Source organism: Perognathus longimembris, chromosome 6, assembly GCF_023159225.1.
Source record: "Perognathus longimembris pacificus isolate PPM17 chromosome 6, ASM2315922v1, whole genome shotgun sequence".
Taxonomy (NCBI): Eukaryota; Metazoa; Chordata; class Mammalia; order Rodentia; family Heteromyidae; genus Perognathus; species Perognathus longimembris.
In genome coordinates, this window is record NC_063166.1 from 4,908,124 (window position 1) to 4,934,659 (window position 26,536).

Here is a 26,536-nt window from a genome sequence, read left to right on the forward strand (position 1 = left end):
ATATTTTTAAAAATCTGCCTGGGTGGGGTGGGCCGTGACTGTGACCCTGGCTACCGGAGGGAGGGAGAGCGGAAGGAGCAAGGTTCGAAGTCAGCCCAGGCAAGAAGCTCATGAGAGCCCCCCACCTCCACCAATAGCTGTGGGTGGGGGCTTCAGCTTGTTACCCTAGCTACGTGGGAAATGTCAAGAGGGACTCGGGGCCCCCCTCAATAACCAATGCGATGGGGTGGGGGGAGGGCATGGTTCAAAGGGTAGAGTGCTTTCCTAGCAAGTCCTAAGTTCAAACCCCAATGGCTGCTAAAAGGAAACAAAAAATCCCGTGGAAAGCTACAGGGCTTGTCCATTTAAGTTTTATCAATGTTGTCCAGTTAAAAACATTTAGCGAGTTTGCAAGTGTTCTGTGGTAAGGTAGCCCTACCCATCATAGTCACGAGCCGCGTGTGGTTATTGAGCACTAGAGATGTGGCGCGTGGGATTCATTACATCTTCATTTTAATGACAACAAACCCTCGGCTGGTTGTGGCTAGCGGTTGCTGCCTCGGACAGGCCAGTTCAAACTTAGCATGGTTTTTGTTTGACACCAAATAACCTTGGCAGAAATGGTCACTTTGTGACCAAGTCTATGGGCTAAGTCTTGTCCAAAGTATTTGCGATCAGTAGTTAGTTGAGAACAATCCTTCGTGAACGACATCAGCCCCAAAGGAGGAAACTTGTTATATTGGCTTATTGTTATTTTTATGTTTAAGCACTCAAGATGCATCCTGACGTTTATGGTTCTTAGAATCCTTGGTTGTTTTCGTGTGTGTGTGTGTGTGTTTCCTGGGCTAACAGGACTGTGCCTGGCTCCCACGCGAGAGTCTGGGTTGAGTCAAGTTTCATAACTTGGAACGGAGGGCTAGAGGAGTTTTCTGGGGAGTTTGTCAGGACAGAAACCTGATGGGAGACGGAAGCCGCATTACTGGCGTCGTGGGCTCTGGAGGTGGGAGGGAACGACGCACCCAGGGTCAGCGGGTGATGAACCGTTCGGGTCACCCCCTCACGTGACGGGCCTCCCTCCGTTTCCCCTTGCAAGGCTGGGTCCAGCCCCAGAGCTCCACCGCCCCTTGGGCCCAGGCAGTCACAGGCAAGGCACTAGGCTGTTTGTGTTCCACGCAGGGTGGACGGAAGCGGCCGCTGAAAATGAGAGCCGGCGTGTTGTGGCTCATCCCTTTCTTCGCGCTGGTGGACACCCAGGGCGGCTTCTTGGGGGTGAGTTGGGCAGATGTGCCCTTTTTCTATCCCACGATCTGTCCTGCTGACCCCTCCCACTCCTCAGGCAACTGCGACGGTACTGGGTGTGCGCGGCAGGCTGGGACTCACGCCCAGGGCCCTGTGCTCGGCCGCGGAGCTAGAGCCCCGCAAACGGCTCCAAGTCTGAGTTCTTGACTCGCCACCATCAACGTCGATCGTAGTCTCGGCTATGCCGTTCCACCTCTTCGGGGTTCGGGGGACTGACGCGCAAGCGGAGGTCCCGTGTAGCTCAGGGCAGCCTCCACTGTGCCCCTTCGAGGCACAGCAAAGCATTCAGGTCAGCGCGAGCGAGCCGTGGCCCCCCCCCCCCCCCGATCTTTACTCATTTTCTCAGGGCTTTGTCCCAGGACACTGGACTCCATGTAATCACCACGTGGACGGATGGCTCTGCAGGGTGAATGTCCATCTCAGATCTCTCATCCACACGTTCCCCTCCAGCTTGTAATCTCCAGCTGAAATCCCCCCCACGCCCCCCAGCAGAAAAAAAGACTTTCATGTTGCCTTTTCTGAAATTATATGTCTAAACCATGTGTCTGCTCTTTTGGCTTTGCCTTTACACATCAACAAAATGTCAACACTTCTCACGGCTTCCGCGGGTGTCGCCTTGGCCCATGAGTTTGTTACCCCTGGACTTGTTTACTTCAATAAGCCCAAACCTCTCCTTGCTTTTGTGTTTGTTGACTCTCAACATGGCTTCGGGATGGGGATTTCTATAAAGTAAATTAGAGCTTGCCTTTCCTCTGTTCAGAACTCTTCATAGCTCAGTGGACTAAAGAACCAATTCCCTTGCCGTAGCCCATAGAGATCCACATGACCAGCCTGACCGGCCTCCCTGGAGACTGGCCTCTGACGTCATTTCCTTCCCTGTGACATCACGTCCTGGCTCCTTCTGACTCCTCCTCTCGGCGGCCTGGTGGCCCAACTGCTTTCCTTCCTTTCGCGTGCCGTATCCAGCCGGCCTCTCCCGCCCGCGTGCTTCGTTGCTCTTCCTTCCTCTTCTTCCGCTCTTCTCTGGAAAGCCTCACCGGGGAAGCCTTTCCAGCTTGCTCGCCACCATCTTTGACTTAGGTTTTGGCTCTGTGGTTCCAGTTCATCGGGGAGACAGCCAAGCCTGGTGACTCGCGACCCTCCCAAGCTTCTCTGCCACTCCCCTTCTTTTCTGTTTTAATAGGGAAGCGATGGCGTGAAGACCCAAAGAGCACACGGTGCGGACCAGAGAAAACCTGCAGGTGAGCCTTCTTTCTTAGACAGCCCGGCCCAGGAGACGCGGGGGCCCACAGAGCAGGGCCGGGCCCGGGGCAGCGCCGCCAGTGCTCCTGCCGTCTTCGGCGTGCTAGGAAAGCAGTTCCGATCTGTGCGAGCGGAATGGCAGCAATCCCGGAAAGCAAGGCATTCGGAAGGGCTGGAAGGGCGGGCTCCGGGGGTGGGTTCTATTTCCAAGTCTAATTTGCAGGTCTGATGTTCCCATGGCCCAGTGTCTCCGCTGGCAGAAATAATGCCCCAAGCAGGTGGCAGTTAGGCTCCTGGGTCAGTCCACAGAAGCCCTCAACCATGCAACGCACGGGCACCGTGGTGGGAAGGATAGTGCCACAGTCCTGTGAAGATGCTGTCCCCATAGAATGAAGTAGAAATTCCAACTTGAATGCCATGAATATATGTTCCCTGGGTAGTAAAAATGACCACTGGAACCCAGCTGGTATTTATGGTGCCGTGCAGTCCATGAAGCGCAGGATCCCGTCCCCACGCTGGCTGTCTGGGTTAGGTGTAATGGCCGTTTGTAACCTTACAGGCAGTGCATCGAAGGCAGAGAGCTGGAGGCCAGGAGTCAAACCTTGTTGGTCTGGCTCCATTTTCCCCCTGACCCCCAGGGTTACCCCGTTGATCCCCCTTTGAGGTGACTCCTGAGGCAGAGGTTCTAGCCCATAAGGAGATATGGGTGGTATGGGCTAGCACAAAGATGTCAGCTCATCCGTGGGGGAGGTCCTGGCGCCTCCTAACGAGTTTCACATGAGCGAGCGCACCCAAGTGGATTTTGGTGAGAGAAGACTCGGAGGATTCATCTTTACTCTCTGCCCCAAGCCTTAGGTGAATGAATCCTCCTTCTATTCCGCCTGGATTGGGGGCAATGGGGATCTTTAGTTAAAAAAATAGTGAAATCAGAGCACAGCTGTGGATGCTGTAGACAGGGCTCACACCCAGTCCTTTTTAGCTCGAGAAGGGGCACACGCAAAGGCCCGGGGGTGGGGGTGGGAACAGGCCCGGGATGTAAAGGCAGAGGAGGGCACCAGAGCCACAAAGTGCTGGTGATGGATCTGTCCTTGGGGAAAGAGGGATTACTTGTTTTCAAAAATAATCAACGAGGGGGACGGTATATACAATGACTTGGGGTTTAGTTTAGCTTTGCATTTATACGTTATGCAAACACTGGAACTCAGTTAATGAGTGGGACGATATTTTCTGCATGGTGAGAAAGGGTTCGGGGGCTCTGGTGGCGGTGGGGTTTCTACCTGAGCTCCTTCAAGGACGCCAGCGTCGGGAAGGAAGAGCAAGGAGGATGTGCTCGCCTCGTTCCCTTCGGGCTGGTGGGCTTGGCAGGGACGAGGGCACAAAGGTCAGATTCTCATGGGGAAGTGTCTGCTTGTGTTTTCTCCGGACGTTCATGTTCGTAGTCAGTGTCTGGAGGAATGAGAGCCTGGAACAAGCAGCACCGCTCAATCCGGGACAACTGAGCTGAATCGAAGCACTGCCTTCCAGCCACGTCCTGTCGTCTATACCCGGCAGGCACATATAGAGAGATAGATATAGAGAGAGATATATAGATATAGATATAGATAGATATAGCTATAGATATAGATATAGATGCAGATGCATGTTCTCAGTTCAGGAATATGAGCTGCTGCTGCAGATGACCTACCGAGATTCCAAGGAGAAGAGAGCGTTGGAGAGCCTCCTGCAGCTTTTGAAATCTCCATCGCCCTGCCTGCACGTGCCAGTGAAAATGATCCGGGCGAAGGCCACCACGTGTAAGCTGGCCCCGTGGGGACCGCGGGCGGACGCGGGGGACGTGGGTGGGGCCAGTTACACCCGAAACGTGGGTGAATGCCGTCACGGAATAAAGGCGGTGTTTCTTTTACACGGGACACACCGTGACAGGCTGGCGGGAGACGCCTCTGGTGAACGGGGCCCTTTCACACGCGTACACGTCCCGAGCCCGAGGGAAACAGAAGGCCGGAGCGTCGCACGCAGGCAATTGCACCCTTTGATTCAGAGGTGATAGGCTCCCGGGCTCTGCTCACATTTGATTGGCTAGCACCTGACCCATGGTCCCACCCAGCGGCATGAAGCCAGGTTAGGCCTTCCTGCTAAGGACTAAAAAGATGGCCGCAAACATCTGGTAAGCGTCCCTAGCCACCCCCCGGGGGGAGTTGAGTGCGGAGCTCAGCGACTGGTCTCACGATGGTCCTCCGTGTGCAGAGACCACGGGAGCAGCACAGAGGAACTCAACGGAAGCGCCCCTTAACTCCGAAGGGATGCCGGGCAGTTCCTCATTTACTGGCCACGCGTTCATCCCTCTCCTTCTTCCCCTGAGAACCGTCGGCTCCGTCCGGCCGCCCGTGTGTCCATTGCCAGCTGTCCTTTCCCCGCAGACTGTCGCCGGCGGCGCCGAGGCCTGAGCTGCTTCTGCGAAGACGGCTACGCCTGGTTTCCTCCCTCGTGTCTGGAGCCCCAGCGCTGCCGCCTCCGCACCGAGGGGGCCGTCACCCGCTGCCAGTGTCACCACGGCAGCAGCCTGGGCCGGAGCGTCAACTTCTGCGAGAGAGCGAGTAAGCCAAGGATCGGGGCCAGGCCGCGCCGGCTTCGAGCAGAAGCCGAGGGCCTGGGGTTCAAAGCCCGGCTCTGCCCGCTGTGTGGGAATTCGGGGTGAAGCGCCGTAGGGGCTCGGGTTCTGGGGGGCTGGGAAGGGCTTAGAGCAGCGGTGAGGTCTGATTAGGCCCTCAGTGAAGAATGAAGCAAGAGACATGCACAAGATGGCAGGCTGGGGTTAGCAAGCATGGCTCCTAGTTCCTTTCAGTCTGGACAGCATGCAGCTCAGTGTGTAGACGGACACCCACCTCCCTGTGCAGGGACGGCCGTTCTAGCCACGCACGAGCGGCCGCACGTCCATCTTCTAGGAAGGTTGTCTTCATTGACCCACACTTTTCTGTCCTCCCTGCAAAGCCGGAGCCGGAAAGTCTGCTCCCATGTGTGCTGCCCACGCTACTTCGGGTCAAAGTTTATTATCAAAAGAGTGTGAAATGCCCCTTTGGGGGCCGAGGGCCGACGTGGCACAGATGGGGAGGTAGCTCGGCTGCCCGCCTGGCCCTGTGGATGGCTTGGGTTTGATCCCCCGGCATGGAAGAATTCCACTTTGAATAGATAGACTCCAAATTACATGTCTGTGATTGTGTGCTGCTAACAAAGTCAAGTCGGAAACGCATCGTGTCTGAAACCATTTCTTTTTCTGTTTCCCACAGAGGTTTGGGGCACTTTCAAAATTAACGAGAGATTTACAAAAGACCTTTGGGATTCATCCTCTGTTATATATGCTGACTATAAGAACAAAATTGAAAGTCAGGTGAGTATTTCCCACTTCCTACCTAAGAAATTGTTTGCTCAACACAAGCCCGGATGGTTTCCATCCAGCACGTATCATTCATGGGTGTTCTTAATTATTTGTTTACAGAGAAGTTATTGGCTGTCGTTTATGAGGCATTTTTCTTTCTAGGAAAGTGTATCCATCGATTTTTCTAGTTTGCTTGTGTTTGGTATTGCTCATTTAATGTTCTATGAAGGCCTCTGGATGGTTTTGTGATCTTTATTTCTTAAAAAAAAAAAGTTTGTGACTGAAGGTGAGTTGTCAGCACTTTGGATTTGTTCCATAAAGAAGATTTCTTTTCTTTAGTGGTACTGGTATTTGAACTCAGGGCTTTGGGGTTTGCAAAGTAGACACTACCATGGGAGTTATATCCCTAGCCCAAGAAAACTTTGTTGCTAGAGGCTGGAAGAATTATGGAGCGGGACTCCAGGCTTCATAAAAACGATACAGACTTCTTCCTGGGATGACGGCTGCGGTGAGACTTTAACTGAGGACGAAAGCCGATGGCCTCAGCTTAAGTAGCTGTGAAAATTAAGTACTTGGTGTTATTGATAAGGGGGAAAAATAGACTTGGGGTAAATCTATGAAATCTATCCCTACCCTAAGTAGTTATTTGCCTTTTCTTGTAGGGATTCAATTGGGGACGTTAAGGTACACTCTCAACGTTGATTATCCCATTTGATTGTGTATGTGTGCCCCTCTGTGCAGGGGTGTGTGCGTGCACACACGTGTGTAAAGTCTCTCAGTGGCAGGTTGAACTGTATTTGGGAGGATATGAGACTTCTTCCTCTAGTAGCTCATTCCCTTCCTCCTCGGCTTCACTGGTTTATTGCCTGATGAGTTCTTTGTTCTCGTGTCTTTACAACGTGCGGGGACATGAGGAACGTTCCCCTTTGTTCTCTTTCTCAGCTTCAGGAAGTCTACGAAGAAATTCCAGGCTTTGACTCTGTTCATGTTACCCAGTTTCGGTAAGTGACATCCGCAGGCCTGGGCATCGAGAGCCAGGAGGGAAGCCTGGCTGAAATCCTGTCGTTTTGTGTAGGTACCATGATCCTCTATGATTCAAAACCCAGTAGTCGTTATTTATTAACTGTTAGATGTTTAGTAAATTATTCCTTTGTGTCTTAATCGCACCCCCCCCCCCCCCCGCCGCATTAATTTGGTTAGTTAACCTTGTGTTTGCTGATTGCCAGCCGTTGAGTCATCTGCTTGATACAGGAAATAGCTTCGAGTTAAGAGAACTTCACTCTACAGGATGTTCTCAGCCACATCTGCTATAGCTGTATCGTCCTTTAACGTAGTCCAAGTTTCTGTAAAGTCCCACAGGAGTAATTCTCTTTACAATTCCATGCTGGGGAAAAAAACACGGCTTGTTTATTTCTTTATATTGAATCTATATCATTGCTCACATTTGCTTTTGTAACTTCGCTGTCAGTGAACACCAAGACAAAACGGAACCTCAACTCCACTAAACTTCTCTTCTGTTTTTGTAATTTTTTCCCCTTTTTCTCGGTCCTGGTATTTCTAACTTACCTTCTGTCATGTGTCTCTTGTACACTGTGTCCAACAATTTATGGTCAGAGTCACAGTAAAAACGTCTAAGAGCAACTTCCACATGACTTACATCGTCAGCTCTCAGTTTGCGCCTATAGAACCTGACTTAACCCCATCAAATCAAATGAAAACTATGTGGGGAAATACTTGGTAAATGTCAAGGCAGGGTCATATCAATGCAAAAACATCATGACCGTCACTATGCTAAATGATATTTGGGTTCATTTGTCTATTATAAGCATTGTCTTAAGACTTTGAACTTTGGACTTCCAGAAGTTTGAACTTATTTATTACTAATGAATAATACTTGTCCCATCTTCTCCTTGGGCTTCTTTCATTTTTTTTTAAAGATGATTCCCTTATGGACTCATTGTGGGATTCATTTTATTAGATCATGTGATCTTAATATATGTATACTTTTTTATGAAAGTACATTAGAGCTGGGCACTGGTGGCTCATGCCTGTAATCCTAGCTACTCAGGAAGGTAGAGATCAGAGGATCATGGTTTGAAGCCAGCCTGGGCAGAAAAGTCCCCGTGAGATACTTATCTCCAATTAACCACCAAAAAATCCGAAGTAGAGCTGTGGCTCAAGTGATAGAGCATTAGCCTTAAGCACAAAGAGGCTCAGGGACAGCACCCAGGCCCTGAGTTCAAGCCCCACAACTGACAAAAAAAGAAAGAAGTATATTCTACAAGAGTATAATGTATGCTCTACTTTTTGGTAGCACTGGGTTTGAACTCAAGGCCTCATGCTTGCTAGGAAGCTGCTCTACTGCTGGTACATGCTCCAGTTCTGTCTTTTTTTTTTTTTGCCAGTCCTGGGCCTTGGACTCAGGGCCTGAGCACTGTCCCTGGCTTCTTCCCGCTCAAGGCTAGCACTCTGCCACTTGAGCCACAGCGCCGCTTCTGGCCGTTTTCTGTATATGTGGTGCTAGGGAATCGAACCTAGGGCCTCGTGTATCCGAGGCAGGCACTCTTGCCACTAGGCTATATCCCCAGCCCTAGTTCTGTCTTTTGCTGGTTATTTTTGACATAAGGACCTTGCTTCCTGCCGGGGCAGCACCTGAACCACAACACACCTGTCCTAGTCTTCTGTGGCTCAAAACCAGTCTGTGGACCAATGGTTTCCAACATTGTCGTTGAGATTGGCCACTCCCCTGCACTATGGACCCAAATATCCAGCAGTCCATGTGACATTTCCACGTGGGTTTGCAGGGAGTGCGGTGAACCCAGAGCTGCCCCTCAGATCCTCCCTTCCCCCTCCACCCTGCGCAGACTCACGTCTTTTGGGTTACTTTGTGATGGATCGTTCGCACAAGGTGACCTGCTCACACCGGCTTTGACGCAGGCTTGTCTGTGGCCTTCCCATCAAGGCAGAGCGTTTGCAGAGCTCCACTCAAATTCTCTCGTTCTCTGCAACTAATCTCCACGCCTCTCTACCAGATTTCTGCCCCCAAGGGTTATTTCAGCTACTGTAGACCTTCATATCAGTGGATTGTCATAGGCCTAGCTCCTCTCACTCAGCATGATAGCTTTGAGATGAATCTTTCTCCCCCTGAATAACCTCGTTCCATTCATTATTGTGGCTCAGTAGTATTCCATTGCATCAATGCAGTGCAATTTGTTTTTCCTTTCCATGAAGTCATTCTTGACTGGTTTCTTTCCGTCACACCCCGGCTTTTTTCCTTCATTAAGAGTCTTGTGGCTCTGTGTTCAAATACACCCAGAATCTCACCATTGTTCCTCACATACCCTGCTGCTGAGCTCTGCTCTAAACCGCACTGCCCTTCTCATGACTAAGCTTCCTGCTTCCTTGCTCGGCCCATTTCAGTTTTCTTCCTACAACAGCTCGAATGACGATTGTGAGAAACAAATACGATCATGCTGTTGCCTTTTGGTATGGAGTAAAACTTTTAAATGCAATGGTAATATTCAGACATCAAAGTGCTCTGTGACGGATTCCTGGCTATTTCTCCAATTTTACCTCTTTCTTTCTCACTCATTGAATTTGAATTTTAGCTATGTCAGTCTTTGAGTTACCAAGCTTAGAGTTTTTTTTTTTTTTTTTTTACTTCCCTATGGCCTTTCCATATGTTGGCATGCTATACCAATATAGTTTATTACCACTAGTTCTTTTCTTCGCATCCTATTTGCCTCACCGTCAAAGACCTTTTGCACAAAGTAGCCTTTCCTCACTTATTTGATAGAGTCTCATCTCCGCCTGTGTAACACTGTACCTGTCTCTCATAATACTTAATACTTATCATTGGTAGGTGTGTGTGTGTGTGTGTGTGTGTGTGTGTGTGTGCATTCAGGTGTGTCCATGTCTTAGGTGCTTGGCAGTTATTTCTTGTTTCCTTTTCCTTCTCCACTAGGAGCCAATCTCTGTGAAAGCAGGAATCAGATCTGCCTGGTTTGTTCCGAGGGACTCCACGCCAGGTGCACACAGTTGTTGGGTGGGTGGTGAACGTGGCTTTCTGGTGCTCGTTGTAGGGAAGGAAGCATCGTGGTGGGGTACGAGGTCATTGGCTCCAGCAGCCTTGATGAGCTGCTCTCCAGTATCATGCAGATGGCTGGCAAGGCAAAGGCGGCCCTGGGCAAGCTGTTTCCGCTAGAAGACGGCTCTTTCCGCGTGTTCAGGAAAGGTAAGCCTCGATTCTCACCCTCTCCCTCAGGGAAGCTCACTCGCAGCCTCAGCGGCTAGGACTTGTTTCTGGGAGAGAACTACCACGCACCTAGCTTTCAGTAGAAAGAGGCGGCTCTTTTCCCTAAGACACAGCGTCATCTGACAATTGTGCATTTTACAAATCTGTGGTCTGATTTCCATCTCCATGAGTCAACACGATGGAAGAGTGATTTCACCGCAGGCTGAGGGGGAAGTGACTCAGCGGGAGTTTACTGTGTGCCCGTCAACGGAGCCTTGGGGTTGATGGACCAGAGACCTAAGGCAAGAAGGCGCACGCGCACGTGCACCGGCACACAGAGTTCACACACACCTACAAGCACACGCAAATGCACACAATACACACGTGTGTACATGCTGACACAGACACACGCACACACCCGGACACACTGTATTTTCTTACCTATTTTTCCTTTACTTCGTTAAAATGTTGATTTCCTATTGACATGCGATCATTGCACACCAGTGGAGGGTAAAACGAGATGCTGCTGTGGTTGCTGTTGTTTTTGTCTGTTGGGGTTCTTTTGTGAAAATGGGGGTTCCAGCTCTGGGCGTTGAGTGTTCAGTAAGCGACTGCTCTACCACTTGAGCCAGGTCCCTGGATCATTTTTGCTTTCGTCATTTTTTTTTTTCCCAGTAGGGTCTTACGTTTTTGTTCAAGAGGTCCGGATTGAGAACCTTTAAACAGGACTTTGTGTTTTGGACTCTAGAGTGCCAGGATATTCTGGAATCATTCCCCCTGCCTCCGTTCTTTTCCAGCCCACTGCAACAGCGTTTCCTTCGGCTTTGGGGCTGAGGAGGAGGAGTTTGCCCTGCCCTGCTCCAGCGGCTACTCGGGGACCATCACAGTCAGGTGCCTGGCCGCCGGCTGGCAGGTCCGCAGGGACTCCTGCGTGCTCTCACGGCTGAAGGAACTGCAGAAGGTGAGGGATTTTCACTCTGTGCGTTGGTGGGGCTGCGTGCTCCACACTGGGCTTCTGTCTCCCAGTCAACGTGGCAGGGAGGAGGATAAAATCTGTCTGTTTGCACCATCGCTCAGGGTGCAAAGGGCGAGGGTGGCATCGCACCCCGGCAGCCCCGGGGTGTGTGGGCGGCTGAAACGGTCAGACAACATCAGAGCTGATGGCTTTGTTCTGGAATGTGTTCGCACCGGGGTCCGCAACATTAACTAAGCTGGCTTTAGACGTTGACAAGGACTGGGAGCGGAGGGTCAAAGGTGGCAGCTTCATCCGTAGGCAAGATGCGCACAAGCACAGGGGTCACGGGGGCGGGCAGAGGTGACTCAGATGGAGGCGTCTGTCTGCAGTGGACGTTGCAGGGAATCTGGCCTGCCCACTCCCTTCTGTGCATCAGGAAACGAAAGACCAAGGAGCCAAGGGCCTATCTGGTACCAATAGTGTTTGTCTAGAAACGAAGTTGCCTGGTCGCTACTGCAGCGCCATGATCTCTCTACTCTTGTTCTGTTACGAAGGGTCATGGGTTCAGACAAAGTAGGTAGAAAGGAGGAAAGAAAAGAACTCACGTTACAGAAAAGAAGGCTCTCAAAACCAGTTTGTAGACATCATCCTCCCAGGAGATTCCCATATTGAGCAGGACTTCTGCCTCAGCTAGAGACCTTGCTCTTATAGAAGAGAACCCCAGGATGATATTTATGGAAAAACTGGGTATGTGTGTGTGTGTGGGGGGGTATTCACTTATATCTTCCTGGACCTCAGTTTCCTTGTCTGTAAACTGGAGAGAGGAATTAGACCAGTCGCCTCTGGGGTCTGCTCCTCCATCTTCGCCTCAGTTCTTATCACAAGCAGTGGTTGGAATCCATTGGTCCCAGGCCGTGAGGAGTGTTATCTCTCAGATGCCCTGGGCAAAGAGTAGCAGTCAGTGAGAATAGGGCAACAAGTAGGATCTGGGAATCTAGGTCAGCAGTCCTGCAGAATAGAAGTAGACGGAGGCCTCACAGAAGAAATGGAACTCCAAGTGCAGTGGTGAAGAACAGTAATCAAGTCACTGCATACGTCCTTTACTGCCGATCTCCAGCCTGTGCAGACGTCATATAATATAAGTTTGGTGATGGGACCCAGCGGAGTATTCTTTAGAAGGTCGCCATATCTCACTGAACTTCAGTTTCAATAGAATGAAAATAATTATTTATATGCAAGTGCTTTTAATGACGCGTCATATTATCTATTGTTGTGAGCACCACTGTGTAAGTGTGCTGCAACAGACTGCCCTGTGAAAATGTTAGTTTGATGCGGCCCTGACCTATTTAAATCCGATGATTGACAACATTTGTCTCTCTAGAACATAACTCCCCTTTATGTCTAGAGTTTCAGTGTGATTGCAGGCAATGCCACTGAGGAAGACGTGTCATCTCTGGTGCAAAATCTTTCGGACATCATTCAGGAAAGCCCATCGACTACAGCAGGGAACCTGGCTGCCGTGGTGTCGATTCTGGGCAATATTTCCTCCCTGTCCATGGCAAAGCATCTCAAGGTGTCCAATGTGACCCTGAAGGTATGGTCTTCCTGGGCTTTCAGGACTGCATCTCATGGGAGGAATGACGGAAGCCCAAGAGACAGGCAGCCTCTTGGAAAAGACGGAGGGGCTCACGCGGGACTAGTGTAGCCAGCCCCACAGTGTACAAGGAGCTCACCAGATAGGCAGTGTGACTTCAAAGGAAGCATGCATTTATCTTAATGCATGTAATAGCTTACACAATGGGGCATATATATGTATATCTACACACACACCTGAAGATGCATGCATGTATGTATGTATATTACCTAGTCACACAATTAAAACTACATATGGTGGAAACTATGTCATCATGGCAGTTATTAAATAGAAATAGGTTCAACTCCCTGAGTTAAAGAAAAGATGCTCAGGGTTCGTTTGTTCCACTTGTTTACAAAAGACCAACAAAAGTAAAATGACCCAAAAAGCATACATATAAAAAGGAAGAATGAAAACGGAGCAGGTAATAAACAGGGGAGGCTCATGGGGCGGGAGACGGTAGAAAAGCGACACTGGATCACAGGATGGAAGACACGGAGGGTGAGATTAAGGAAAAACATCCCAGGGGCTACAGTGGAAGGCCTGGGAACCAGCATGGTAAGGCATGAGACACAAGAGCAACTTTCAGAGTTGCTTGGTAAAGGAATCTCTCAAAGGAAGAATGATCCGAACAGGATGACAGTGATCAAGAGACATTGTATTCATAAACTGCACTGTCAACTGGCAACTCCTCTGTGTAACTACTTACAAAGAATAAAAAAGATGACACACACACACACACAAAACAAACAAGTGAAATGAAATCAAAGATTAAAAATGTGAAAAATGAAACCCCTCACTGCCATGTTGCTTTGTTGTTTGGGTTTAGCTTTTGAAAGCAGTGTTAGTAATTCTTCTGAAGTAAACAAGGAAGTGTAGATTACAACTTGAGCACGCATGACATGCGCTTACAACTTCTCATGTGGGGGGAGGAAACCGGTGGGAAATCTGTTCAAAGTGAGGCCTTTGCACTTTGTCTTTGTCTTTGCACGTCAGTGTGAGAGATTGTATGGTCAGTCAGTGTTGGTGTCTCAGGAAGCAAGAAATACACACTTGAGCACTGCAGGGCTCTCGTTCAATCAGCTGAAGCCCCAGTGTGCTGACGAATCTTTGAGGGAGACCCCTTTGGCTTCGCCTGTCTCTACCCCAAAGCTTCTACTGCTCAGAGGGTCAGAGCTGAATTTGGTTGGGAGTGTTCCTGTGGTCTCCCATGGAGCTAGTCCTCCGAGCCTTTCCCCTGCACCCAACACCAAGCCGCCCGTGTCCGCTCTCACGCCTGTACCCCTGAAAACGCAGGTCTGACTTCTGCCCCTGTGTTTCAGAACGTCATCGGCATAGCCGACCATATTCTCAATTCGGCATCAGTGACCAACTGGACCGTTTTATTGCGAGATGACAAGCGTGCCAGCTCACAGTTACTGGAGACATTAGAAAACATCAGCGTCCTGGTACCTTCCACGGCTCTGCCTCTGACTTTTTCTGGGGAATTCATCGACTGGAAAGGGATCCCCATGACCCAAAGCCAAGACCACCGCAGCTACAGCTATGAGGTTGAGCTGTTCCAGCAGAACTCCTCTGTTCCCGTCACCGGCCGCGTGTTCATTCAGGCGGACCAATTCCAGACATCCCTCCCAGAGGCCATCGTTAGCATGGCCTCATTGACCTTCGGGAACATTCTACCCACCACGGCAAGTGACACGGCCCAGGTGAACGGCCCTGTGATATCCACGCTCATCCCCAACTTCTCCCTCGGAGAGATCTTCCTGCGCTTCTCCAAGGCGCGGCCCCACCGCCGCCAGCCCCGCTGCGTGTTCTGGGACTTCAGCCGCTTGCGGTGGGACGGCGCCGGCTGCCACCTCGTGAACGAGACCCCAGAGGCCGTGCTGTGCCGCTGCACCCACCTGACCTCCTTCTCCATGCTGATGTCGCCCTCTGTGCCCCCCGAGATCGTCCCCACGGTCACCTGGATCACCCACGTGGGGCTGGGGGTGTCCGTCGTGAGTCTGCTCCTGTGCCTGGCCGTCGAGGCTCTGTGCTGGAAGCAGACGAGGAAAAGCCCGACGTCCTTCTCGCGCCACGTTTGCCTGGTGAACATCGCCCTGTCCCTCCTGGTGGCCGACGTCTGGTTCCTCGTGGCGGTGACCCGGGACCCCGCCCTGGACGCCTCTGGGGTGTGCAGCGCTGCGGTCTTCTTCACGCACCTTTTCTACCTCTCTCTGTTCTTCTGGATGCTGGCGCTCGCCCTCCTGCTGGCGTACCGCGTCCTCCTCGTGTTCCACCACACGGCCATGTCGCTGATGATGGCGCTCGGGTTCTGCCTGGGCTACGGGTGCCCTCTCCTCATCGCCGTCGTCACCGTCGCAGTCACCCTGCCCAGCCGTGGCTACCAGAGGACAGACGTGTGCTGGCTCAACTGGTCCCCCTCCAGCAAGCCCCTGCTGGCTTTCGTGGTCCCCGCCTTGGCCATCGTGGCTGTGAACTCGGTGGTGGTGCTGCTGGTTCTCAGGAAGCTCTGGAGGCCGGCCGTCGGGGAGGGGCTGCACCGGGACGACAGGGCCGTGGCCCTCCGCGTGGGGAAGAGCCTCCTCATCCTCACCCCTTGGCTAGGCCTCACCTGGGGCTTTGGGATAGGAACCATGGTGGACAGCCGCAATGCGGCCTGGCACGTGCTGTTTGCCCTGTTCAATGCATTCCAGGTGAGAGCAGTCAATGCCCGAGCGCACCCTGCCGTCCCTGGAACACGCGTAGAGAACCCACGCGGCTAAGTGGAGACCATCTCGTCTCCTTGGCCCCAGCACGACTGTAATGAAAAGTGCATGGAAACAACAAGTGAACAATAATCCATCTCCTCCCCCCTCCCACACACACAATAGTTCATGTCCAGCTTCTCCACTAATTTATGGCAGGGTTTGAAATCTGTTTAAACGTCAACCCTTCTCGCCGTGCACTCAGTCTTCTTTCTCTTGTGCAGACAGACCCCTGTCAAAGCACAGGAAAGCAGCCATAAACCAAAGCGGCATGCTGATTCCAAACGGTGGGAGAAGGATATCTGAAATGCAGTCAGCGTGGACTGGCCACCTGCCGCCTCTGGCCAGTGCTTGTCAGGGCAATTTTATCGAGACACAACATGACCGTTCATTTCTTTACGGCCCATAGCTTTACTTTGCTATGGCAGAATAGCCACCGCAGAGACGGTCTGACCTACAACACTTACTGTCTGGCTGTTACAGAAACATGGCTGCTTACACCTGCCACAAACGATGCATTTTTGCATTCTGTATAGAGTAAATGGCAATCGTGGCTCTCAGGATGTAATCTGTATGTACAAAAGCCTCTGCCCTGGCTCGATGCAGGTCTTGATGAACACCTGCACAATGACTGAGGGGAAGTGGTCAACTGTTTGAGCTCAGGGGTTAGATATGTCTCCACCTACATATACCACCTCACCAACAAGCATGACTTGTAATACATAACTTAACCCCTCTGTCCCTCACTACTCCCCTCTGTTAAATGAGATATAGTAGTGCTGACAGACAAAGCGTGGTGCTTCGTGGATGCCCACTGTGTCTTTTGAAAGCAGCTGTTTCTCTCCCACTCAGCGGAGCAGTGGGCTAGGACAGACATGCACAAGGACTTGAACCCCATAGTGAGTGACGAAGTTAGGGAACCCCTGGAAGGACAGGGTCACGGGTAGCATCGGTGGGGGCCCGGTAGCGCACAGGCAGAATGTGGGGTGGCATGGTCCTGTCTGAGCAGACTAGAATGGGAGGAGTTCAAGGTCACAGAAAGCCCCGGAAAAGGTTTTCCAAGAGCGTGACTGGAAAGGAAGGGCACGAATAGAGACCATTTCTCCCCTCCTGGGTGGAAAGCCATAGAGCTAGACTTCAGTGCATAGTGGGTGTTTATTAAAGATCTGATTTCCCCCCCCCCAAAAAAAAGATTAAAATCCAGAAGCCAGCAGAAAATTCAGAAGGTATTTTTTGGGGTCCTGGGACAATACTTTAGGTGAGACTAACGTACCCTGAAAACCTGACTTAGATGATAGACTAGGATATATTGTATGAAGATTGCTTTTCTGGAAAATGAGAATATGATTTCATTTCTTTTGTTTTCTTTTTTTGGTTAAAGGGCTTTTTCATCCTTTGTTTTGGAATTCTCTCAGATGGCAAGGTAAGTGTTCATTAATTTCTCCATTCACCCATGCAGCTATCTTTAAACTCTCCTGTTCTGTTCGGTGGCCTTATTCACATTATAAGAAGTTGAGTGACAAGTACTTTTATAGTAGAATGCTGTCATTTCACAAAAGTTGGCCTCAGCCAGAAGACAAAGTTGCTAAATGTTCACTTCGGTTAAAAAGCCATGTAAAAACAATCACCACATGCAATGTAAACATTATAGGGGAAAGAAAAGAATTCCTAGCCGAGTGTGGTAGCTCTTACCTGTAATCCTAGCTACACAGAAGGCTGATATCAGGGGGACCGTGGTTCCAGAACAGCCTGCATAAAAATGTTCACAAGATCCTCATCTTCACCAAAGAGCTGGGCAGGGTGGTACATGCCGGTCTTCTCAGCTATGCTCGGAATTGTAAATAGGAGGGTCACAGAACAGGCTTGCCAGACAAACAAAAAATGAGATTCTATCTTGAAAGTAACCAAAGCAAAAGGACCTGAGTTCCAGCAGCCGAGCCCTTGCTTAGCTAAGTGCAGAACCCCGAGATCAAAACCAGTACCACTCCTTAAAAAAGAAAAAAAAAAAAGAAGAAGAAAGGGCTGGGGATATGGCTTAGTGGCAAGAGTGCTTGCCTCATATACAGGAAGCCCTGGGTTCAATTCCCCAGCACCACATATACAGAAAACACCCAGAAGTGGCGCTGTGGCTCAAGAGGTAGGGTGTTAGCCGTGAGCAAAAAGAAGCCAGGGACAGTGCTCAGGCCCTGAGTGCAAGCCCCAGGACTGGCAGAAAAAAAAGGAAGTTTTTCTCTTTTAAGTTAGTTTGGCAATGATTCAAAAGCAAAATTTGTTTTCCAAGGAGTGAAATTCCTTTGTGCTCTTTTAACTAGTGTATTCCTTTGCTTTGAGTATGCTGGTTCTGCATTTCCAGAGTTTCACATGGCAAACATGAAACCCATTGAATAAGCACATGAAATAAATCCCTAACAAGAGACTATCAGTTGGAGTAGGATACAATGGAAGACATTTTAAATGAACTGTTTCATTACTTTTGCAAGAGTTGATCAATTCATTGAAAGGAAGTTGGAGTCAGTGAGCTAATAGATGTGAGCCTTTGTTTGAATAGGAAGATAAAAATATGTTAGCACCATGTTTGAATAGGAAGATAAAAATAGTAGCACCATTATTGCATATTACAAACCCTGGCTTATGAAAAAGTAGTAATTTTTTTTGTTCTAATTGTGCTCACTAATTGCGTTTTGTCGTTCGTCGCTAGGAAATCCTTCCTTTCACAGATCAACTCCAATTTAGCAATTATTGACCATGACTAGTGCCTGGAATCTGAGTTATTAAATCTCGTGGTGCTGTTATTCCGTGTGTATTTCCAGATTTTCTCCTATGGTAAAGAGGCTAAAAAGAGTGAGTCAGATGCTCTTGGTCACGGTCTATTTGTGCTTCGGAGACAATACTGCGAGATGCCCATTTTAATCTGCCTTGTTCTTTGCTATGTTTATGTGTGATTCAATATTTCCCTGTCGCCCCTTACAGCTGCGACAAATTCTGTGCAACAAACTCTGTCCATTAAACTCCTGGAAGCAAACTTCAAAGGTAATTAATCATCTCCTGCTTCCATGCATGGAGGTCTAGACATGCAGCAAGCCGACGTCTGTGGAAACCCCCGGGTGTCTGTCCTCATCAAGCCCTGCTGTCTGCTGGGGCACCCAGAACAGGGGGAGGAAGGGTCGCTGAGTGAGGGAGACGGTACAGAGGAAGGGGAAGGCCACAAGGGAGAGTTGGGCACCCGGGACTGAGGGGGCAGGTTTCGAGTGAACAGTTCTGCTCCAAGTCTATGATCGGGTGAGTTCATAGAGGAGGGGAGAATTCTGTCTTGTTCTTCACCCCAAGAGTGCAATCTACATGAGAGTGGTGTTGTATAGCAACAGCATTGTGTGCAGTTCCTGTTTTCAGTGTTAGTTTATACTTCTGTATTTCGGCCACTCCTGGGGGCTGTCGTTATTATTATTATTATCCTTCTGTAGTTGTATAAAGGAGTTTCAATTCAATATGTCAGTCTGTGAGTACAGTGGCCCTTAATCAGAGTCACCCCTTTCTTTCTCCATTCTCCCCCATCTCCCCCAACCCAACTATCCCATCCCATCAGTTTTCCTAGTTCCATCTTGTAGGGTGAGGTCTAGGGAAGAGGGAAGGAGACGAATGGAGATTGGGACTGTGAACCAAAGCAGTTAGAAAGGTTTCTAAAGCAAAGACTTCTGTGTTGGATAAAATGCCAGCCAACAATTGCATCCAAATGGGCATGGATGTTTGGAGATTTCCACCCCCGCCCCCTCCCCCCCAGGGATAGTCTCTAACCTTTGAACTAAAAGTTAATAAGGAAATCATTCTCTGGCATTTAGAGAGCTTCCGTGGCCTGCCGTTCCCCATAAGAAAGCCCTGATGGGAATTTAGGGAGCACTGGCCAGTGAGTCAGAGGACCTGCTCTGTATTTCTCACTAGAACCTAAATGAGTGTGTGATCTTTGGAAAGTTCCTTTGTCCCTTTGAAGTTCCATTTCCTCAACTGTAAAAAAAAAACCCAAAGTGTTAGATGAGTTCCTCAAAGAGATTTTCACATTCTGTGATCTTGATTTTATGTCTTGAAGAACTAAGTAAGAACCTTTGAACCACCAAGTGTGAAACTAATGTCATTATTCCCTCTTAAGAAAAGGAGGAAGCTGGGGGAAGAAAAGCCTTTCCTTAATAAAAACAGACAGGACACACCGCACCCTGCAAAGCAGGAAGTCAGTGTTTTGCTGCTTTGAAATATCAGAGTTGAAAACACCCTAAATGTGAAATAAAACAAAAACAAAAGCAAAACAGGCTGGGCAGGGTTGGCCACAGGCAGTGTCCCACTTCCCCAAAGAGCACAGTGGCCCTGCGGTCCAAGTCAGATGATAAAAGTGAGGGCCTTGTGATCTGATTAGAGGGTCCATTAGCTTTGAAATCAGTGTGCATTCTGCACCCCTTTATCATTCTCCCCCATCTCCCTCAACCCCTCCTGGCCGCACCCCTCCCCCACCTAGTTCCATTTTGACACATACACATCGAATAGTCCAACACTCTATGCACGAACTGACACGGTGGATTGAAATCCTTGTGTGCAACTCCTTAAAGATACTAAAAAGAAAGACATTTTTAAAAAGTATCTACTCATTTTACACAAGAAAAAAGGTAGGCATTGGTAAATCCTGAAGGAGTTGTCGTTGACTCGAATGACAAATGGAGAGCCCGGTGACAGACGATGAGCAAGCAAGGGGAGGCGTAGACTTGCGAGTGCAAGGAGAGCGAGGAGAGCGAGCGAGGGAGCCAGGGGCCGGCCCTGGGGTCGGGGGCGATGACATCGCTGACATTGCCAGACTGTGAGCAAGTCCCCAGGTCGGTAGCGAGCACAGATACAGGAAGCAGAGCGAAAGGAATGGAAAGCAGAGGATTCCCAGGGAGACAGACTCGGTGGGGAACCGGGGCCACCTGAGTGTGATACCCCAGGTCAACCATGACTTGGAGCGTGAGGCCCCGTCACCATCCAGGGCCCCTGCACTGTTGTCATTGTCATTGGCAGAGGGGGGAGCCACGGGGGGCTGTGGAATCTCGTGGCCCTCAGCGTGTCTTCCCTCCGGCCTATCAGCCCAAGGCTGACACTGGCCCCGGGAGGCACCGAGCTTAGACAGGAGATGCAGACCCCCCCCTCCACAAGAATGTCCCCAATACCCAGGTGGCTTTGTCTTTTGCGCAGCAAAACTCGTCCGATACCTCTTCCAAACCCAAATGCTTAAAGCCTGTGCACCTCCTACAAAACAAAGGTGAGTTATCAGGAGGCCCTGGGCGATGAAAGGCAGGCGGAGAGATGACGGATCTGGGGCTGCCGTGGTATGTATTCCACACGTGCTATCAAATCCTGAAACATGGACAGCAGGTTCATCTGGCTTGTGCTTCGGGCCCACAGAACAAGGTTGAGCCCATAGAGACAAGTATCGCTGGGCGCTTTGACTACAGAGGCACCCCGTTTCTTCAATTAGCCGTGAATATTATCCATCACATACGTCAGCACTGCCCGGGGTGCGAGTATGGTTAGATATTCAGCGGCTGTGTCCCCATTAAAGAATCTCCCGGCTCTGTGTCCACAGGCGGGCGGGGTGGTTGCTGAAGTCAGTAATATTCCGCCCCTGTCACTATTTAACTATTGTCCATCACGGGACAGAGATTCCTGATGAATAATGCAAATGTTTTTGTTGCCAGTGAAATGTTCCATCTCTGGGCCAACCCCATTGTGCCCCCAATAGCTTCCTAAAGCCCCACGGAGTTGTCAGAAATCCTACGGGCTTAGTTTCATTTGGTTCTCGGGCTTCCTGTCAACATAGTAGCAATCATTCTCCTCTCTTTTTTTCCCCCTCCTGCAGGCCATTACACACTTTCTCATTCTGGAAGTTCCTCTACCAGTATCACACTGACTCAGTTTTTGTCAAATGAATAAGACAGATCTATAAACTCAAGGAGAACATTTTTGGGGGAGCAACTTGACATTTAGAGCCAAGTGTCAGCGAAGGCATTATACCTAGAATCCGATGGAATGTTCTGATTTAAGAGCCTCAGAAAAAGACAGATGATTTCTATGGCTTTAGCACTCACCGCCTCCTTGGTCTGAAATGAAACAGAAAGAGATTTTATTTCCTTGTAGTTTCTTCCTAGGAAATTGCTCTATAAATACAGAAGAGTATCTTTTGTTGGAATGTGTCTCAGTTGTATCTTCCTCTTGTGAGTACGAGTAGAGTCGCTTTTTTCATAAAATAACATTATTTTCAATAGTCCAGAAATAAAAAAATATGGAATAGCCTTAGGCAGATGGTTGTATTAGCATTATTTTTCCTGTCAAAATTATTGGTGTAAATTTCCTTTTAAAAATGCTATTTCTCTTTAAGGTTCATGCTTGGTGTGTGTGTGTGTATCTGTGTGTGTGTATGTGTGTATCTGTGTGTATCTGTGTGTGTATCTGTGTGTGTATGTGTGTATCTGTGTGTGTATCTGTGTGTGTGTATGTGTGTATCTGTGTGTATCTGTGTGTGTATCTGTGTGTGTATGTGTGTATCTGTGTGTGTATCTGTGTGTGTGTATGTGTGTGTATGTGTGTGTATCTGTGTGTATGTGTGTATGTGTGTGTATGTGTGTATCTGTGTGTGTATCTGTGTGTGTATGTGTGTATGTGTGTGTGTATCTGTGTGTGTATGTGTGTGTATGTGTGTGTGTATCTGTGTGTGTGTATCTGTGTGTATGTGTGTGTATGTGTGTGTGTATCTCTGTGTGTGTATGTGTGTGTGTCTGTGTGTGTATCTGTGTGCTGTACGGGGTCTTGAATTTGGATTAAGGGCCTTGTGTTCTCACTTGGCTTTTTGTTCAAAAGCTGATGCTCTACCAGTTGGACCAAGTTTCCATTTCCAGCCTTTTTTCTGTTTAACTGGAGATGAGAGTCTCTCAGATTTTCTGCTATGCTGATTTTTAACCAAGATCCTCAGATCTCTGGTTCCTAAGTAGCTAGGACAACAGGCATGAGCCACTGGCGCTCTGCGTAGGCTTCCTTTCTGCTTCGCAGGTTCAATCCTTTAATGTTGAACGTTAGGGAAAAAAGGAAGAAAATTCTATTTTAATTTTTTTAGTCACTTATCAGAAACAGAATAATGGCATTGAATATATAATGCAGCCTTTTTTAGATTACAGGTCTTTATTTTCTCCTCCTCTTCCTCATCCTCCTCCACCTCTTCCTTCCCTCCTCTTCCTCCTCTCCTCCTCCTCCTCCACCTCCTCCTCATCCTCCTTCTCCCCCTCCTCCTCCTCCTCCTCCTCCTCCACCTCCTCCACCTCTCCTCCTCCTCCTCCTCACCTCTTCCTCCTCCTCCTTTTTGTCTCCTCCTCCTCCTCCTCCTCCACCTCCTCCTCCCCTCCTCCTCCTTGTCTCTTCCTCCTCCTCCTCCTCCTTATCTCTTCTTCCTCCTCCTCCTCCTCCTCCTCCCCTCCTCCTTGTCTCCTCCTCCTCCTCCTCCTCCACCTCCTCCTCCTCTTCCTCCTTGTCCTTCTTTTACTGTGTCCTCATTGCATCATCATCTGTAACTCAGGAAAATGAAGTATCCAGGCAGACTAATAGCCAAGATGAGGAGAAGAGGATTTGGAGAGCAAAGAATAACCTAACGTTGGACGTTGCCTTCCCTTGCTTGAATGTGGAGGGTTTACTGCTCTCGGCTTGGGTGCTGTTGGCCGGCTCTCCCATTTCTTTGAGCTCCCTATGAGGTACCAAGTCGAGACATCACTCAGGCCACGGGACGTGCTACCTGTTCAAGGGAAGGCCTGGTTAGGGCCTCACTCCTGGGGTCGGCAGCACCGAGGTGGGGCTGTCCCTCTGGGAACAAGTGAGAGATGGGTATTGGTAAGAAGTGAGGGGAGCCCTTGGTGTACCTCCTCTTTTTGAAGTAGGGAGAAGAGCCAGAGCTGGTAAAGGTGAATGTGAAGGCACAGCCCTTGAGGCAGAGGAATGGCGGGGGCATCCTCTCTCATGAGCTAAGAGGAGCCTTCCAGAAGGACAGCTGACATTCCTCAAGGGTTCCAGAGACAGTGACCGGCGCAACATTGCCGAGGCTTTGAACCTGGGAGGTCACTGGGGTATTACGAGGGAAAACACGCATGCCGGCCTGTGCTGGCGCTTGCTGCGCTGTATTTACCTTTAGCAGACTTCAGGGGGCAGGCTCTGACCGAGAAATGCATTCTGGACCCAAAGCTCAAAAGACACCTAAGATCCTACCGCTCAAGAGCAGAAGAAGCACTTTCCTCTCCCTGCTCTAATTAGGAATCATTTGCACGGTGGCAGCTGTGTTTTGATACTAGGAGAGATAAGGAAGCTAAGGGCCTAACGGCTCAGCTTCCAGATGACGAACAATGCCTCTATTTCCTGGGTTTGTGCTCAGGGGTGGAGTGAACAGTGAAAGCTGCTCTCAAGCAAAGCAGGAATCACCCATGGTCCGCACGTAATTGTAACCTGCCTGAACACTCATGTTTTATATGTGCTTTTGTTGCATCGATAGGATAGGCTTTGTGTAAATATGGAAATTGTTCAAGTGCATAGTGCAAAAACCGATGGAGACAATCCTGTGCTTTTCAGATTCGTCTCGTAGTTTGGGAAGAACTAGTTTGCAGTATTTTGTGTATTTCTGTCAGACGTGAGCCACATTTCTAGGGTGGAACTCTGTAGTTCCAGTTTTGCACCCAAGGTCTCAGGGGTAGAAGGGACCAGACACAAACCAACAAACATAAAGCTGTGACTTGCAAGCGGAATAGGGCTGAGCTAGGTCCTCGGGGCTTGATCAGGAGAGATGAGAGCCCTTAACTCCTCAGACACTGCGAGGGCTCTTTCTGGTCCCCAGAGTCTCCTGCCCAAGCTCTCCTCCAGGACAAAGCATCTCATGTGTTGTCAGTAGAAATTGACTCCTTCCGGGCAAATTTGGACTGTGGGGCTAACTTCCTAAGCCAGGGCTGGCGGTTCACACCCTCAATCCTCTCCCTTGGGGGCCTGTGGGTTTGAGGACAGCCTCAGCTACATAGTAAGAAGTTATTTAAAAGATCGGAAGGAAGGAAGGAAGGAAGGAAGGAAGGAAGGAAGGAAGGAAGGAAGGAAGGAAGGAAACATTCCTAACTAAATCGTAATGTTTTTCAAACTCTGTACTTGAAATTCTCCCAAAAATCAGAGCAGAAGGTGAGAGGGGACAGAGTTGAGGGGGAAGAAAACACTAGAAGAGGTGATGGTGAAAGAGTCCCATAATTCACTGATCACCAATAGTTCTCCTCCTGTCTCAGAGCCCCTGCCACCTGTGAGGCTTGGTCCTTGGTGTGGGCCTGGCCCTGTGAGCTGATCCAGCAGTTTCTTGTTGGTCAGAGCTGTTGAGAAGCCTGGGCTCCGGCCTCCCGCTGCCGTCTCTCTGGGGTTGGTTTTCCCATCTGTAAAACCACAGATCTGCATTCATTAGATAAGCTCAAAGGTCCCCGTTTGGCCCCAACTTGCTGTGATTCTGTGCCTCCTCATCGGTATCGCTGTGGGAGAAGGGGAATCTGTCACCGACGAATCCCAGAGCCCGTGGGCTTGGCAGCGCAGGGCTCAGAGATAAAGCACTGCCAGCAGCTCCGCGGTGCCAACTGAAGGGGCTCATGTCCGGGAGGCGATGCCCCTCTGGAATTCTGGCCTGGTGCTGGGAACCAGCGCAGAGGGGCCCCTCGCTGTGATTCGCTGCCAAAGGACACATCGCCTCTGTGGATAAGGCTTCCTGGTTCTTCTAGCTCGGCCGCAGCCCCCCACAGGTGGCGGGCAAAGCAGTCGCAAATTCCATGACAACCGGGGTCCGGGCTGTGCCAAGGACAGTTCTTTGCAGCGTGCAAGCTTTGCCTGGTGCTGGCGATAACGCGACTTTGTTTTCCTGAAGAAGATTGGGCGGGACAACCACCCCATCCGTCACCGATTTCAACCTGAGTGTGGGCAATGTCATGGGTTCAACCCCACCCCGATCATCCAGAGAGGAATGCACAGGAAACCGCCTTCAGAGAACCACTTCTAGATTTTATTTTGAGAGTTGTGTTAGCGCTGTACTGTGTGTGACACTGTGCACAGGTCACAGTGTGTGACTTGATCACGGCCTGCTGGAGAATGAGTCTCAAGCTGTTTGCCCAACTGTCATCATCGGTGTCTCCAGAACCTTGTTGGAAATGCCAGTTCTTGGGCCCCACCTAGGAAGCCTGGAACGGGAGATGTGCTTTCAGGAGATCTCCTAGGAACGGATACGCAAAGTGGATTCCCGGAGCTCTGACGTCTCCTGAGCTGGCGGGAAGCGTGGGCCAGGGTCTCCCTCTGATTCATTTTGCTATTGCCGAATCTTCTCTGAGCTTTGTCATCCAAAGAATCTTGAGCACAGTATGAGCAGAGAATGTTTAATGGTGGATCTTGATATTCTGGGCAATGTAATGATTAATTAAAAAATGAATGGTTTTAACACTCGGCTCTAGCACTGGTGTTAACCTGGTTGCATTAGCAAACCATGATTGCTTCACCTGTAAGCCAAGGTTAATCATTCTTTGTCACGTTACTGTTGTTTGAACGTTCTTCTACTATCCAGTGTTTCACATGCACCCTAAACAAAAGTGAAGAGTGGCTTTTATTAATATTGACTATGCTAATGTGAAATAATAAGGCACAAATTCTATACGGCGCTGTTACTATTGGCAGGCAATGTGCTTAAGCAAAGGCAAGTGAGAGGGCCATAGGGAGCATAACACACTGTCCAGAAGTCAATCTTATCTCTGTTTATTTGTAAAAATGGGAAAGATGACAATTGAGAAGGAGGTAAAGCAGCGCTTTGGTTCTTAGCATGCCAGCGGTGTTCAGTAAATACCCCTCACCTTCAAATTCCCAGGGCGCTAAGGTCAGCGTGCTATGGGTTTAACCAGACAACACAACCCTAGCGGGCCTTCTTCTGTCCAGCTATCTCAGAAGATGCTTGCTTAGAAACTCGTGCAGAGTGAAGCTGCTGTCTTGTCTGAGCACGGTGGGATTTCAGTGTGAGGAGGAGACA

At 49.7% G+C, this 26,536-nt stretch overlaps 1 protein-coding gene across 1 annotated transcript; it reads left to right on the forward strand.

The window, feature by feature from the left end:
* The first annotated feature begins 1,106 nt into the window (after positions 1 to 1,106).
* Adgrf1 (adhesion G protein-coupled receptor F1) lies at positions 1,107 to 21,765 on the forward strand. The gene is made up of 14 exons (XM_048347650.1): positions 1,107 to 1,248; positions 2,462 to 2,519; positions 4,170 to 4,313; positions 4,938 to 5,114; positions 5,805 to 5,905; positions 6,836 to 6,894; positions 9,976 to 10,127; positions 10,925 to 11,088; positions 12,488 to 12,676; positions 14,038 to 15,411; positions 16,844 to 16,885; positions 18,433 to 18,492; positions 20,674 to 20,740; positions 21,338 to 21,765. The coding sequence occupies exons 1-14, from the start codon at positions 1,180 to 1,182 to the stop codon at positions 21,409 to 21,411; spliced, it is 2,730 nt and encodes a 909-aa protein (XP_048203607.1). The 5' UTR covers positions 1,107 to 1,179; the 3' UTR covers positions 21,412 to 21,765.
* Positions 21,766 to 26,536: the final 4,771 nt, after the last annotated feature.

Coding starts and splice junctions, on each gene's coding strand:
- Adgrf1 (XM_048347650.1), top strand. CDS start 1,180: ATGAGAGCCGGCGTGTTGTGGCTCATCCCTTTCTTCGCGCTGGTGGAC. Junction 11,089..12,487: donor GGCTGAAGGAACTGCAGAAG/GTGAGGGATTTT, acceptor CTTTATGTCTAG/AGTTTCAGTGTGATTGCAGG. Junction 16,886..18,432: donor GAATTCTCTCAGATGGCAAG/GTAAGTGTTCAT, acceptor CGCCCCTTACAG/CTGCGACAAATTCTGTGCAA.